Source organism: Beta vulgaris, chromosome 9 (assembly GCF_026745355.1).
Source record: "Beta vulgaris subsp. vulgaris cultivar EL10 chromosome 9, EL10.2, whole genome shotgun sequence".
Lineage (NCBI taxonomy): Eukaryota > Viridiplantae > Streptophyta > Magnoliopsida > Caryophyllales > Amaranthaceae > Beta > Beta vulgaris.
In genome coordinates, this window is record NC_079210.1 from 1,597,244 (window position 1) to 1,612,938 (window position 15,695).

Below are 15,695 nucleotides of genomic sequence, written 5' to 3' on the forward strand. Positions count from 1 at the left end.
TGGCAATCACGTTTTTTCGTTTCATCTTATCTACGTAAGTTTTCCGTACTTTTCCATCCTTTTGTGTTTTCAATGGCAGGACAATGGGTCACCACCCAAGAGGTCATTGATGAGCTCAACCGCGTCAAGGCGGAGATGGCGATATTGAAAGAAAGTTATGTCGCGTCCTGTATGGAGAATCAAAGCCTGAAATCTGCTCAAAAGTCCAAAGGCTCTAAGCGCCGCAACATAGACGACGTCGTCATCGAGCATGACGCCGACGTCGAGCATGACGCCGTCATCAAGCATGACGTCGACATCGAGCAGCGTCTTCAGCGACTAGAAGACATGATCGCCAGAATCCCCGGCGTCCCTCGTCCTATGGAGAAAGCGACGCCAAACAGCTATGCGGACTCACCTTTTGCTGATTTTATTGCCATGGTCGAGGTCCCAAAGCGGTTCTCCATCCCAACCATGAAGATGTACGATGGCACTACAGATCCAAATGACCACGTCGCCCAATACAAACAACTGATGATGACCATCTCAATACCCCGTAGCATGCGCGAGGCATGCATGTGTAAAGGATTTGGATCGACGTTGACTGGGCCAGCCCTGCAGTGGTTCATCCACCTTGGCAACGGCACTATCTCTTCCTTTGCTCGATTGATTAATATTTTTAATTTACAGTTTGCTAGTAGTCGTAAGATGGAAAAACAGGCTAGTGACTTACATAGAATCGTGCAAAAATCTAATGAATCCTTGAAAGAGTTTGTTCACAGGTTTAACAGGGAAAAGGTGTCGATTCCAAATTGCGACGTTAAGACGGCGATTGAAGCTTTTCGACGGGGACTGGATGAAGACTCAGATTTGTACAAAGAGCTTACCAAGTATCCCTGTCCAACGTTCGAGGACGCTCAAGCCAAAGCCTCGGCCCAGATTCGATTGGAGGAAGACATGCAGTCAAGAAAGGAATTATATGACGTCGACAGCAGGAAGTCGACACCAAACGAAGAAAGTTCGTGGCGTCCAAAGCCTTATGGTCGTCCACAACAAGTTTATAGTGTCCGTCAGACTCATCAAGCCAACGATTGGCAAAAACGATCCTAACTAGACGTCGCCCAAAAAGTGATGTCGACGTCCACAATTGCGACGGCGTCTGGCAAGTGGACGTCGTCCAAAAAGTGACGTCGACGTCAACAATTGCGACGGCGTCTGGCAAGTGGACATCGTTAATTATTTCATATCTCAAGGAGGTAAGCATGTTCCCTGAAGTTGGAACGTCGTCCATCTAAAACTCTATTACTTTTAATCGTATTATGTTGAGAACAAAAGGGACGCCACTACATGTAAGTAACCAACAAGTTTGAGTTATTTCATTTCATTTTATTCTCAACATATTATATTTTCATATTTTAAGCGTTATTTCTTTATATTATACTAGCTTGAGCGTCGTAGGACCGTTGGGGGAAGCCAACGACATCTCACCCTTGTTGTACGAAGACAGGTACGCGGACGAGGATTAGTTGACAATCAACTTTGACACAATCGAACACCACAATGTTCACATTCACCTGACGCCATCATCAGCGTCAATGACGCCATCATCAGCGTCAATGACGCCATCATCAGCGTCAATGACGCCATCATCAGCGTCAATAACGCCATCATCAGCGTCAATAACGCCATCGTTGGCGTCCACGACGTCATCACAATTGACGCCGACCCTTATTATGACGGCGACAGTTTTAAGCTGGGGCATCAAGGTTCGACGGCGTTCAGGTGAATACAACGTGACTTCTATACAAAAAGGGACACACACCTTAAGAAGTCATCACAACAACATACAAAACACCACAAGCAATTAATTAGAAGAGGCAAATTAGCCCTTCTTAACAATTAACACTGCAAGTGGTTTCAAACATCAAAGGTACCTACACACATACGTATACACATTCATACAAACATAAGGGCCCTACACTTGACGACATATCCTGGATGACAACGTTTGGTTTTAAAACTAAACCTCTAGTCACGATGGAAAAGTCATACACATACGTACATACATACTTACAAACATACATTTGGATTACACACAATAAACATATGCAACGACTTTTACACACAAAAACTAACGCTGAATACGAATTTATCTCAATGGCATCTTTGTTCTTTACAACAGGGGCATCTTCAGCAGTTGTCGCCGTCTCAGCAGCGATAGTGACGCCGTCATGAAGCAGGTCGTCGAGAGTTTTTAACATCCCGGAGTTTATGGACGTCGTCTTCTGGCGTCCATGACGCCGTCTGACGTCCCCTTGACGATTTTGGCATCATCAAGGATGACGGCGGCAGTAGTTATCGCAACAGCAGCGACGACGACAGACGACATGGTGTTCTCTAATGACGACGTCGACGTCCAAAATGAACAAACATGAAGTCTTGGGGCATGTAATTGTTGCCACTTCCTCAAGCGGTTGGGCAAGTGTCATCAATTAGGGGCAATTGTTGGGCCCACGTTTTGCAACTTGGCGTTGGAGTGCATATCATTTGAACGAAAACAGAAGTGAAGTTAGGCTGCCAAATTGGGGTTGACTAGTTCAAAGCAAATTGAAAAGTGGTGGTTAGACAGTTGAGAGATAGGGGGATTTTGCTGACATGGCCCTTATATAAAGGAACAACTCTAAATTCAGTTGGGAATATTTTCGGGTATAAATATGTAAACAATTGTAAACCTAGTTTCCTTATGCCAATTCTCTTCTCTCTCAGCACACAAAATACATTCAAACTCTCCCTCTACTATTCTCTCTCTCGTTGCTGCTAAGTAATATTAACTTCATATTGTACTTGATTATTGTATTGACGTCGTTGGCATACTAGTGGATTGGTGATCAAGAGCATCACCCGCGGTTTTTCCCAACATTTGGGTTTTTCCGCGTCAACAATTCGTTTGTCTTTTTGTTGTTTTATTTATTTTACGTATTTCATCTATTCATTAATATTGACCATCATAGTATAGAGATCTCGTTGTTGGTTCCCTTTTCCTTTTGCGTACTTAGTACAAAATTGACATAAACATTTGTCGTATATGCTACGTTGACCCACCATCTCCTCTCTAATAAATTTTACTCACTTTCAGTCTATTTACCTCAACCTTTTTCTTTTAACCTTTACTCTATTTCTTTCTATCTTTTGCACGTTTTACTTTCTTGTTTCCTAACTTCCTATGCTATAGTAAATGTCCCATCTTGGAAAAATAAACGAGGGGGTATAATTTGGTGTGCAAATTTGCTAGTTGACTTTATAATAGCTACAAATAGGACATGAAACTCAACTCTGCTTTAGAGTAGTTGGGCTGTTACACGGGCGTGTTATGCATAATCTCAATGAATTAAATAGAACCAACCAAATTTGACGTATGTTTAGCATGCATTAAAGCTGCGGATGACAAAAGAAGTTGAAATCTTGATGTATACGTCCAAGTGATTTTTCAAAAAGTTGCAAGACTTGCAACTGTCTGGTATGATGTAATACAAGAATTATGTACAAATTCAAATGTAATATGTTTGTGATGAATTGATGATACAACACAAAATTGGGAGAGCAAGGCTAAAAGAATAGCCCTTCTATGACACACTTAAGAATAGGGCGGGGCGACTGTTTAATTTAGCAAATACAAATGACAAACAAGGCAATCTTTATCAACTAGAAGAATGTTAAGACATGCCGATATAGTTTGGACTATAGGTAGATGGATGGCTGATGAAGCTGCCTCGAACTCCATGTATTATTGACGAGTGAGGACGGACGAATAATAGTTGGAAGCCTTTTGCTTTCTACCAAATGAGGGAAATCAATGGTATAATGAAGTCCACGACTCTCGGTTCTTGATAAAGCACTATTGACTACCAATTTGGCACAACAAAAGAGGTTCCTCATTTCACAAGCTTCAAGTCCGACCATTGTTGGTTTCCATCCGTGTTGAAACAAGTATTCCTCCCATTTAGCCTCCAACTTTGCTATCTTCTGCTCTGCACTCGTTAATCTGGCAGTGGACCTAACAATACCAACGTATTTCCACATTATGGCCTGCAGTTCTTTCCTTATCTCCTTTGTCTTTCTTATGACTTTTGTAAGTACCTCATCACCAAGTGATATGGCCACCATTGGTTGGGACCACCAATCAGAAGCGTTAAAATCGAGTGTCGAGTTACTCATATGCTCTATAGAAGGCTGCACAGCTCTTCTTGCAAATACCAAGGCTTCAAGTAATGAGTTACTAGCAAGCCGATTTGCTCCATGCAACCCTGTGCAAGCAACTTCACCTGCAACGTAGAGCCCCTTCACATTGGTTTCCCCTTCAAGGCCAGCTCGAATTCCCCCACACATGTAATGAGCAGCCGGGACCACAGGAATTGGTTGCTGTGTTATGTCAAGGCCAAACTTGAGACATTCGGCTGCTATGTTCGGGAAATGAGATAGGATCTCTTCTCGTGGCTTATGACTTATGTCAAGGAGAACATATTTCTCATTTCGTTTTTTCAGTTGATCGTCTATACTTCTTGCAACCACATCTCTTGGTGCGAGCTCCACTCTGTCGTCATACAGAGGCATAAATCTTTCCATGTCTATGTTGTAAAGGATCCCTCCATCTCCCCTCACAGCTTCAGTAATGAGAAATGCATTTTCTCTGGCCTTTGCTGGTGTTACAGGAAGGCCTTCATCTGCTAAGGCTGTTGGGTGAAACTGAACAAACCTTTGGGAGAAACAAAAAATCAAAACTACAAGTTAGATGTATACCAGCTAATAGAGTTCATGACAAAATAAAGGAAGCAACACAGAATTTCTTACTCCATATTTGCGATTACAGCTTGAGCTCGATGAGCCATAGCAACTCCATCTCCAGTTGCCACCTACAATTAATATCATCCCTTGATAAGATAAGGATTGCATATAACATGACGTCCAGTATGTCATATCACAACACAAGTAGTTAAAGCGAGTATGCATTCCTAAAAGCATAGATATTCACCCTTCCGTCCCAATATCTTCTTCGTACTCTGACTTCATGGTCAACTTTCATCTATAGTAACCGTAATTTTTTTTTAACCAATGTACAAGAGAATCCAATATCATGTAGGATATTCTTAGATTTATTTTAAAGTGTATTTATTAACCATCAACTTTTTATGATCATCATTGATCCACAATTAAAGATATTAATGATCAAAGCTATACCTTGGAGCCTGATAGAGAATATATGGTTACTATCTACTAATGAAGAAGAAATAATATATGGAATCTGGTCTATTTATGTAGGAAAAAATTGTAGAGAAGGTATTACCAGAGGATTTGTAGTGGTTGGATAGACATGACCAGCTCCACCAGATGCAAGTAAAGTGACTTTTGATAGAAATCGCACCACCTATTATTAGCATTGAAAATAGTTAAGGAGTTTGAACTAATCCATATATCATACAGAAAGTGAACATGCCACTTCTTTCCTATTACCTCCAGAGTTTCAGTATTTAGTGTGTCGACACCATGACAAATAGCGTTAGAACCATCCTGAAAGAACAACCATCATCAGTCTTCTATAAATATTTACTTCATTTCCTTTCAACGTTAGGGAGGAATTGGTAAACATGAGTGCAATTCGGTACATATTCTATTTAGGCAAATGAGTTTAATTACCTGTTAAATATAAGTTTTTGTCAAAAACCACCTTTTAAAGAAAACTGGGAACAAAACCACCTTATAAAAGATTTCTTTTTTGTCAAAAACCACCTTTAGCCGGAATCTGACAGTTGACTACAAATATCCAGCATTGATTTGCTCGTGCATGGCAAGTGACCCGACAAAACACCCTTGTCAAAATCGACATTACTTTTTGTCAAAAACCCCTTTTCTCTTTAAATCTTGACCTTTACAATATTTTTGGTTGTCAAAAAACACATTTTGTCGGATTCTTACCCTTGACTTTGAATGTCCGGCGTTATCTTGCTAGTGCTAGCACGTGACACAACAAAAAAAAAACCATGTTATTTCTTTTTCCCCATTTCCACTCTCTCTCTCTTCCCCTTCTTCCTCATTTGTGTGTGCTTCGAACCCCTTCTTCTCCTCAAATACTGCTTCTATCAGCAACATATAGTAAACTCCATCGAGAATTTTCCAAAGAATATCAAGAAAAAAGGCAGATAGAAAGAGAGAAAGCCACTCCAATGATTGAGTTTGAGCGCTATGATGATGAAAGTTTTCTCCTCTTTCTTGCTATTGTTTTTTCTTTGCATATTTATCCTGGTATATTCCAGTGATGTGATTATAGTTGCTTCTTGACGAAAAAACTTCTAAAGCTTAACGCGGAGTTAACAATGTGTCGAACACTGTTGATAGGGGTAAATGAGGCTAATGAGCAGAAGAGTGGGCTCAAAAAGACAAGAATGAGGAAGGAGGGGAAGAGAGTGAAAGTTCAGAAAAAAAAGGGAGGGGGTTTGTCAAGTCACGTGTCAGGCACGAGCAAGTTAATGCTAGAGATTTGAAGTCAAGGGTAAAAATATGGTAAAAGGTGTCTTTTGACAACAACAAAAATAAAGGCCAAGTTGTTTTTCGAAAGGTGTTATTGACAAAAGGTGATATATACAAGGTAGTTTCTGACAAACTTAGTAGTGTTTTATCAGGTCAGGTACTGACCACGAACAAGTCAAAGTCGGAAATTTGAAGTCAACGGTGAGATTCTTGCAAAAGGTAGTTTTTGACAAAAAAAATGGTAAAAGATGGTTTTGTGCCGGGTTTTATTTAAAAGATGATTTTGACAAAACATGACTATTAAAAGGTAGTTTCTCACAAATTTTCCTTCTATCAAACTTATGAATGTTCAAGAGGTGGCATGATTTTGACCTTTTACAGGATTTCCAAGTACAGCAACAACTTTTTCGCGTAAGCAATAAAATGCAATAGCGAGATCATGACTCAAGTTATGTTTCAAAATCATCTGAGAAAGATATATTTTCATGCTTCCTTTTCTTGTTTGCTAAACTTGAATTTCCTTCATTAGGTGTGTGTTGGGGCGGGGGACAGAGGTGGTGGTGATTTCATTATGTGTGCATGTCACAGAGTGCACGTGTGTTCAACCGGTAAAAAGTTAGGGCCAATTTGTTCAATCCTACCCTCAAGTGAACTCGTTTCTGAAACCAACAGTGAGTGCATTTCTGTTCATTAAAGACCTTAGTGAAATTACAATAATAATGTCCACAAAATGACTACTATTTCAGCAAAATATAGTCATTTTAGGTAATTGAGACCGCTAAAACAGATTATGCAGTCTGATGACATGGACTACAATATTACCTGAGTGTTATGCAGTATACTAGAGAAAGATCCAATTTAAATCCATATGATTATTTATTTAGAAAGCTAAACCATATACGCTTGTTTGGTTAGTGGTTATAAATAGTGGTAATGGTGATGACATTTAGTATAAATTTGTAAAAAAGTTCTCATGTTAATGACCATGGAAATGAAACTTTATCACAAAACATGGATTTTCCTTTATAAATTTTCATTACCACCCAATACCACCTTCTGAAGTGGTAATAATGGATAGTAATGAAATTTTAGGAAGAAAATGGATATTCTGGGATGAATTAGCATTACCATAGACAAATTGAATTTCTAGTACAAATTTAAACTATAATGCATTTTTATGACCTCTTACCAAACGGGCAGATAGTGTAAACCAAGGAGCAGAAAAACAAACCACATGCAGAATCTAACCTGGGAAGTCAATAGATCAACTGCAAAGTGGTGTTGAAATAAGAAGATGTTAGGTTCCCTGATAGCTGCGTCTAATAGTGCCCTCTCTATCTCCCTTCCAGTCATATCTGCAGCATGAACAATTCTGTGATGGGAGTGCCCACCCTCCCTTGCTAAGTGCAAATTTCCATCCTCGCCGTGATCAAACGACGCACCCATTGCAATCAGTTCTCTAATTCTCTCTGGCCCTTCAGTGCATACCACCTGCAATAATCAGAAAAGTTAAAAGCCAAGCTCAAAAAAATCATTAGAAAGGACCACGGGTCATGATAAATTGATAATTTGCAAATGCTGCGGCATGCGTAAATAATTGAAGCAAAAATCCAAAGGAAGAACAGTAACAAGAACCTACTTTATATGGGTTGGCTAGTGCAAGATGTATTAAACTAGATCCATTAGAAAAACTGTGAAGGTGTTTATTGCAGACCCTTCTGAAAACCATATGATGAGGAAACAAAAAAAAAGTGTGGCAATAAGAGAAAGATTCCCTGTTTGCCAAAATAACAGGATACTACACAAGCAAAGCCCAAAAAAGAGGCTGAATAATAACAGAATGGCTAGCAGAACTACGAAGATAAACATCTAGTAGGACTGTTGGAGTCTGCAGAGAATCCTTGTACACCAAAAACATTCATCAAGGACCATATGTTGACGAATACTATAGAGAGAATTTTCTATATTATCATCTATCTTCCTCCTTTCATAATACATTATCAAATGCTAAATCATCTAAGATATGCCTTTGATCATCTTATCTCTATGTACAAACTACTTAACGCATCTTAGTCTTTAAATTATAAAGGCTGAAATCTGGAGACAATCCAAATGAATGCAGTACAGATAAGATTTATCATCATTAAAATCCATCATGCTATTACGGAAACCAAACACGAAAACATTAATCAAGACATTCTGTCCTACCGTGAAATATGCTTTATGATATAAAACTTGATTGACAACGAACGAACAATAACAATGAGAGATGACAAAAACTCATAGGAGATTTGTTAACGTTCTTGAGAGTGAGGGTTTTATCTCACAAGAGTATTCGGCGAGTTACTAGTATTCATTGATTGATTAGTGACATAAGTGGTTTTAGTCCCTACTTGTTAATGAGGGATGATTTTTATGTATATCATTTGCCATTGTCTCTAATTTTCACACCCTTGATTTGTTCATATGTTGTTTATGGTTTCACTCTTAGTCCTTTAGAGGAAAAGGTGTACCTTCAAGATACATATTTATCAAGCCCACATCAATTTTTATTAGAAGTTTTTCTAAGGTTGGAATCAAGCACTTCATTAAGCACCGGATAGAAGGCAAGAGACCAAACAAGCACTGTCTATTAAAAGCTTATATATGGTTGAAAATTGGAATCAAGCACTTTAACATAAGCACCAGACAGAAAACAAAAGACAAAATAAGCACTTAGAACTACAAGATCTGGGAAAGCTTTCCATAGCACTGTGGCCAGTGCTGTGCAAGGTCATGAGCTGAAGGAAATCTTCATACGCATGTTCGGCTTCATGTTTGCCTATGCACGCAAACATGAAGAGTAAGCCAGCCGAACTTCATGATTTGAAAAATCATACCAAGAAACAGACTCAAAACTGCTACTTCATTAAATTTGTGAGCTATCCGAACTCCAGTTTAGAGAAGTCTCAGCCAAAAATTAGACTTCACGAATCACGACCAAAAAAGGTGCAAATACAGGCATGGTAATTGATTTGCCTTTGTTTATCACAATTTTAAGGAGAATTCTTGTTTCCCACTATCCTTTTCAAGTTTCAGCAAACTAATCTCACAGTTAAAGTAAGCCTGATTTTATCTATTGCTAAAATTCAAGAATTGAAGTACATAATTAGTCTTTTAGCAAGAACTGAAGCTTAAGTACTGGATATAATACTGATGATCTGTTACTCAAACTTACCCTGACAGTCTCCTCATCACAAAGATGAGCTCCTGCAATAATGGTATCTTGCATGTGACTTTCTACTGAATCTGAAGGGGACAACACTGCACTAACACCGCCTTGAGCATAGTTTGTGTTGCTCTCCTGAGGTTCAGCCTTTGTTATCACAGCAACAGTTCCATGTTTTGAAACTTCAAGAGCATAACGAAGGCCAGCAACCCCACTTCCAATAACTGCAAAATCAAAGCACATTGTGTTTCCATCTCTATTACATGATGCAATTACTCCACCTGAAATTTTTCTCTGCTTTCTCGTCTGATGGAATCCGGCATTTTGATGAGTACTGTGATATAAACTGGATGCAGAGACTGCAAAAGACCTATAGATATGAAGGATTCTAATGGCTTTAAGAACAAGTCAAAGGCACTCCTAAGTCTTCAGACTAAAACACATGCTGAAAATCCAGTCTTACTAATAAAACAATCAGCAATCCAATTTTTGCGACAACACAGAGAAGGCATGCAAATGAAACAAATTCAGGAATTGCAAACAATTACTCAACACCATGAAGGAACTATCCTTCGATCATAATGGATTAGGACTAATAATGAAAATTAACTGATTCATTATTTAGGTGGTCATAGTGTTTTGTTAGAAACCAACTACGATATGTGTGCCCAAACAAGTTGGAATTACTACTATCAATTACTGGTTCCTGTGGGGTCCCTCAAAATAAGTTGTGGAATAGATTAAAGTTTCCATAGGCCCAAAAGGATTAGGAATTTTGCCCATACTAGCTCTAGGAATTGAAGAAAGCTCTCAAAGTAATTATATGTGATGTCCTTACAAGGGTGGGAAGCAACCATAAGCCTTATTGCTCCTAGAAACCTTCGGCCTTCATTGTATAGAGAGAGTTTCCTCCTTGTTCTAGCAAGCATTGGTGAAGGTGATCTAATCCAAACTTGTGCGAACTAAGTAGAAGAATCGCAATTGAGATTATGATCTTAATAGCTAGTCCAAATAGCTAATGCAATTCATGTATTAAGTAGTATTGCTTATTTATTATAAGATTCATATTATTAGAATATACTTCTTACACAATTCTGCATTTCTGCTTATAGCATCAAAACCCTACCCACGAGACAATAGCCCATTTTTATACTTCCTCTGTTCTTTATTAATTACAGCATATAGATTTTGACACTATTCACACACAATCCTATCACCATCAATTGTGATATTTACATACAAAAAAATATAGTCATTTAGATTCGTCTCAATATATACTACTACTTTCTAACATATAACTTTTACTAAAAAAAATAAATAAAGATACTAATGGTTAAAGTTGTGCATTGACAAGCGTAGAAACTCAAATGGTGCAATTAATAAAGAACGGAGGAAGTATATAATTATACTACTATTACAAGATAGTTACCATGAAAGGTCTCCTCTGAATTGGAGAGAAGAAACCCTCCAAGCAGGCCCGTCCCTGAGGCGCCCTGGGCCTAGGAATGACATGTCATTCATTCCTGATTTCCAGCCACAACACTTGAAAATTTGATCTGATGAAATAAACAAGAACAAGCGAACAATCCCATAAAAATATACACATCCACAAATTGTAACATAAATTCGAATCATAAGTTTATAACATCCTAAAAACATGAAATAACATATATGACATAAAGGAAAAATAAGTTTAATTCATGAAACAAACAATAACAACCGCATAAAACCAATCACATGAATAATCACATGAATTAGATCTTAAAAATCGCAATTTCACACCAAAATTCGCAACAAAAATCGTTTAAAAAGTAGATTCATCCAAGGAACAAAACAAGAACCTAGAACGAGCTTCCACAATTCGAGCTCGGAATGAGTGAGGGAAGCTGAGAAGTTCTAAAGGTGTAGGTTGGGCAGTGAGCTCCATTTAGAGTGCTGTATACAGGTAATACCAAAATATACAACAAAAAAGAAAATCTCACAAAACTTCAAATGCAAATTGTTTGAATGAACAAGGAAGAAACCAAAAATTTTGCACAAAAAGACTCTAAATTTCTGACTCTTCATACTCTCAAGAACAGGTGTAGTATATATTTGTACTCCAACGCTCCAAAATTTCTGATATATTTGACAATCATTCCCATACAAAACTTCGAAAAAAAAAATAGCATTGGGTGTACCATGTTCGAGTGTATGATGAATGCACTCCAAAAACATTATGATTTCAAGCTCAACACAAAGCAAAATTGAATTTAGTAACCAACAACTCCAAAATTCGATTGACAAAAATACGTTGTTGCAAATGTATACATTATCAAGGAATCAAATACAATTTCTGTCAGATGAAACAACATTTATTTTTAATCATTTTTTTTTAATGAATCAATATTGATGTTTGAAAAGTATCAAAATACTTTTTGCATGAATCAAAATTCAGAATCTTGAACAACCAAAATATAAATTGGAGCTTTAAGGGCTTACACACCCGGAATTGATAAGCGAAGAACAGGTGGATTCGCCATTGATGAAACCTCCAAAGCTCTCGAACCAACCTCGAGAAATCTTCAAAAACTAGGAAAAACTCAAACTTTGAGTGATGTATCTCTAAGAGGAAAAAGAAATGGAAAAGAAATAAAGAAGAAAAATTTTCACAAGTTGAGTAGTGGCAATGATAATGACATGCAACATTTTTCTTGTTGGGATGCTAGCCGGCTAACATGACTTGTATGCTAAAGGAACTTTGGATTTCCACCACTTATAATATAAAGGAAAAAGTGCAAGGAGAGTGGTCTACTTGTTTGGTCATTGAGATTCATACATTCTCAAAATGGAATGTCAAAGGTAGGGCCAATTGAATTTATTTCTTTTTCGAAAATTCTACATGTTGATCTTCTACTTTCAATTTTTTATTTGTTGGCGCGTCAAAAAAAATGTATACCAAGTGACCTCTTACTTTAAACTATTTTTTCCGTTTTAATTTAGTTGTGACACTTTTAAAATCACGGACTCTTAGGCAATTTTTGGAAAGGAGAGGGATAGAGAAAGATAATAAAAGGGTCTTATGTGATAGGAGAGAGATAAAGAGAAGTTATTATCCAAAATAAAAGTTTCACAACTAAATTGAAACATAGGAAGTATTATACTTAGTGACCCAAATCCACTTTAAAGTCTAGCTACATACCCAACTAAAGATGAATTGCTAACCAATCTCTAAGTTAATTATCATAAAACAAATCATTTATCCTCTTATTCTTCGTGTTTTTTATCACCTTAATTCCCCAATATAAATCACCTATTGCCACTCAATATGGAGTTAGAGCATGAGCAATGAGGTTGGTTTTGGTTGGTCTAGCAAAAAGTAAAGCTAGCTTTACTTAGCTTTACCATTGGAGCAATTGGCCCTTGGAGTTGGTTGGTCTGGAATTCTAGACCAACCATGCCTTGGATGGTGTGCATAACAACAAATGAGGTGTTGCCATATGTATCAATATTGCTTTATTGTTGCTGTTTTTTTTTTACAAGATTGTTTTTTTGTTTTAAAGTAAATAAAATCAGCTTATAATTTTTTTAAAAAAATTACATTACAACTATAAAAAAAATTATCTATAAATTGAGCCTAAATTTGATATATTTTATCATATATTTTTACAACCTACTTTTCTTTCTAATAACTTTCTCCTACCTAAAATTATTCAAAATGTATATAAATTAATTAATATATCACTAATTAAAACATGAATAAAAATTATCTACTCTATATAAGAATAAGAACATTCTCAATAGGAAAGAGAGTATATGATGGAGTATACCAAAAGTAAGAGAGAGAATTAGAAAAGCCAAGTAGAACTAGTCTAGCCATTGTGAGAAAAAAAAGATGAGTTGGTGGGAAGTTAGTGGGATGTGAGGTGTAAGAAGGAGGATAGGAGAGAGAATGGAAAAACTACAAAGACCAACAAAGACCCACCCACCCATTGTAGATGCTCTTAGGGGCCTATTCTCTTCGGCATAAAACAGTTGAACTGAACTGATCTGATCTGAACTGAAATGAATAGTGATATGTGAGAGTAAAAGTATTGTCAAGAGCTGAAATGAACTAAACTGAACTGGTCTGAACTGAACTGATCTGAACTGAACTGGTCTGAACTGAACTGATCTGAACTGAACTGAACTGAATTGAACTCAACAGAATTGAATTGAACTGAACTGAACTGAAAATAAGTTGGGGAGAACATGCCCTTATTAGAAAGCATAACTTAATGTGGTGTTATTAGAAAGCAAAAGTAAATTGGGTTGCTATTCCACGCCCTAGAATTTCCTACTAACACCCTAAATACATAATTATACGGTATTTTATACTTTCTCTTTCTTCTCCCTCTACCTTCCTCTCATTTCCCCTTTCCCTTCTTCCACCACCACCACTGGACCCTCCGCCTCCACCGCTTCCCCCACTGTCGCCGCCCACGCCATCAGTCCACCACACCCAAAATCTGCAATATTACACTGTAATAGTAATACTGTAAACTGTACACCCCAAATCTGCAAAAACAATTGAACAACACATTGAAGAGCAATTGAAAAATTGAAATGTCTCTCTTCAAATTATAAATGGAAGAGCAGGTGTCTACCATATCCATGAATTTGAGAGCACCGTTTCATCATGGGTTCCTACAAATTCAAGGAAATTCATTTGAATATTTTTTTAAAAATATGGTGAGGTGTCCACAGTGGACGCCCCACCACCAGTGGAGGCGTCATTGGCAGACGCCTCACCCTGTGATGGAGCGTCCATGGTGGATGTCTCCTCTTTTTTTGAATCTTTTTTTAAGAAAATATGGAGAGGCGTCCATCGTGAACCCCCTACCACCGGTGGAGGCGTCCATGGAAGGTGCCTCACCTTGTGGTGGAGCGCCTTCCATGGACGCCTCAACCGGTGGTGGGGCGTCCATGGTGGACGCCCTTTTTTTACAAAAAAAAATGTTGAAGAAAACAGAGGAGATCAGAAGAAGGGGGAGAATAAATTCTCCATGGTTGATAATGGCGTCATCCGTCTATTAGCCATTAACAAGAATCACTAAATTAACTAAACTACTATTATCCAGAATTTCGGTCTACACTTCAAACAATTCTCCCCTGATTGACTTGATTGTGTCAGAATTATTATTTAATTTTGGTTCATTTCAGTTATTAATCATGTTAGTAGAAAATTAATTAGAATATTGATTTTTCATTACTTTCTATAATTTAGGGTGTTGGCACTAGATTAGTGGTGGTGGTGGCGGCGGTGTTAGTGGTGGCGGCGGCATCAAGGGTGGTGGTGGTAGGGAAAAGGGAAGGGGAAGGGGAAGGGAAAGGGAAGAAGAAAGAAAAAAAATTGAAGTATAAATATACGGTATAAAAATTTTGTATTTAAGGCTTTAGTAGGAAATATTAGGACGTCAAATAGCAAAACCCAAAGTAAATCAGTTACTGCCAACAATTGTTTTATCACCTCAATTGCAATTTCCTTCTCCTGCTCAATGTAAATCAGCTACTACCTTTGATTGCTCGTAAATCAACTTTATTTGCGCTTGTCAAACCAAATGCAAGCATAAGAAAGAAAGAGATGCATGTCAATTATGCCACGCAAAAAAAAAAAAATCCATTTTATCAGTTAAAAATCAATTGATAGTCTAAATAAATAAACATTTAAATCTACATATATAAATTATTATGATACTAAAAATATTGTCGAAATGAGTAACAAAAAAATGAAATTCAGAAAGCACGTTAATTCGAGAATTTTAAGATTTTGAACTGCTTCCATGCAGATTTATGGGACGTTCAACGGAGATATCCGTTTTAGTGGAAGAATCAACTCAATGGAGGACAATTTCAAGAGATTGAAGCTGCTATAATTGGAAATTCTAGGTTGAATTTGGGGATTTTTGTCAAATTGTTTAATTAGCTAACTTAGGGAGAAATTAAGGGTAATAATTCAACTATAATC

General features: G+C 37.5%; 2 protein-coding genes across 3 annotated transcripts; one reads left to right on the forward strand and one right to left on the reverse strand.

The window, feature by feature from the left end:
* The first annotated feature begins 72 nt into the window (after positions 1-72).
* On the forward strand, positions 73-1,089 carry LOC125493849 (uncharacterized). The gene has a single exon (XM_048637374.1). It carries the CDS (start codon positions 73-75, stop codon positions 1,087-1,089), a length of 1,017 nt encoding a protein of 338 aa, XP_048493331.1.
* Positions 1,090-3,462: 2,373 nt separating this feature from the next.
* Positions 3,463-12,433, reverse strand: LOC104902597 (L-aspartate oxidase 2-a, chloroplastic). 2 transcript variants are annotated; one of them, XM_048636093.2, is made up of 8 exons: positions 12,195-12,433; positions 11,139-11,265; positions 9,719-10,079; positions 7,750-7,992; positions 5,488-5,544; positions 5,321-5,401; positions 4,828-4,889; positions 3,463-4,732 (listed from the first exon to the last, which is right to left on the reverse strand). In XM_048636093.2, exons 1-8 carry the CDS (start codon positions 12,229-12,231, stop codon positions 3,718-3,720), a joined length of 1,983 nt encoding a protein of 660 aa, XP_048492050.1. In that variant the 5' UTR covers positions 12,232-12,433; the 3' UTR covers positions 3,463-3,717. The 2 variants fall into 2 exon arrangements, with proteins under 2 accessions (XP_048492050.1, XP_048492052.1); XM_048636095.1 differs by lacking the exon at positions 12,195-12,433 and having other exon boundaries at positions 9,719-10,068.
* Positions 12,434-15,695: the final 3,262 nt, after the last annotated feature.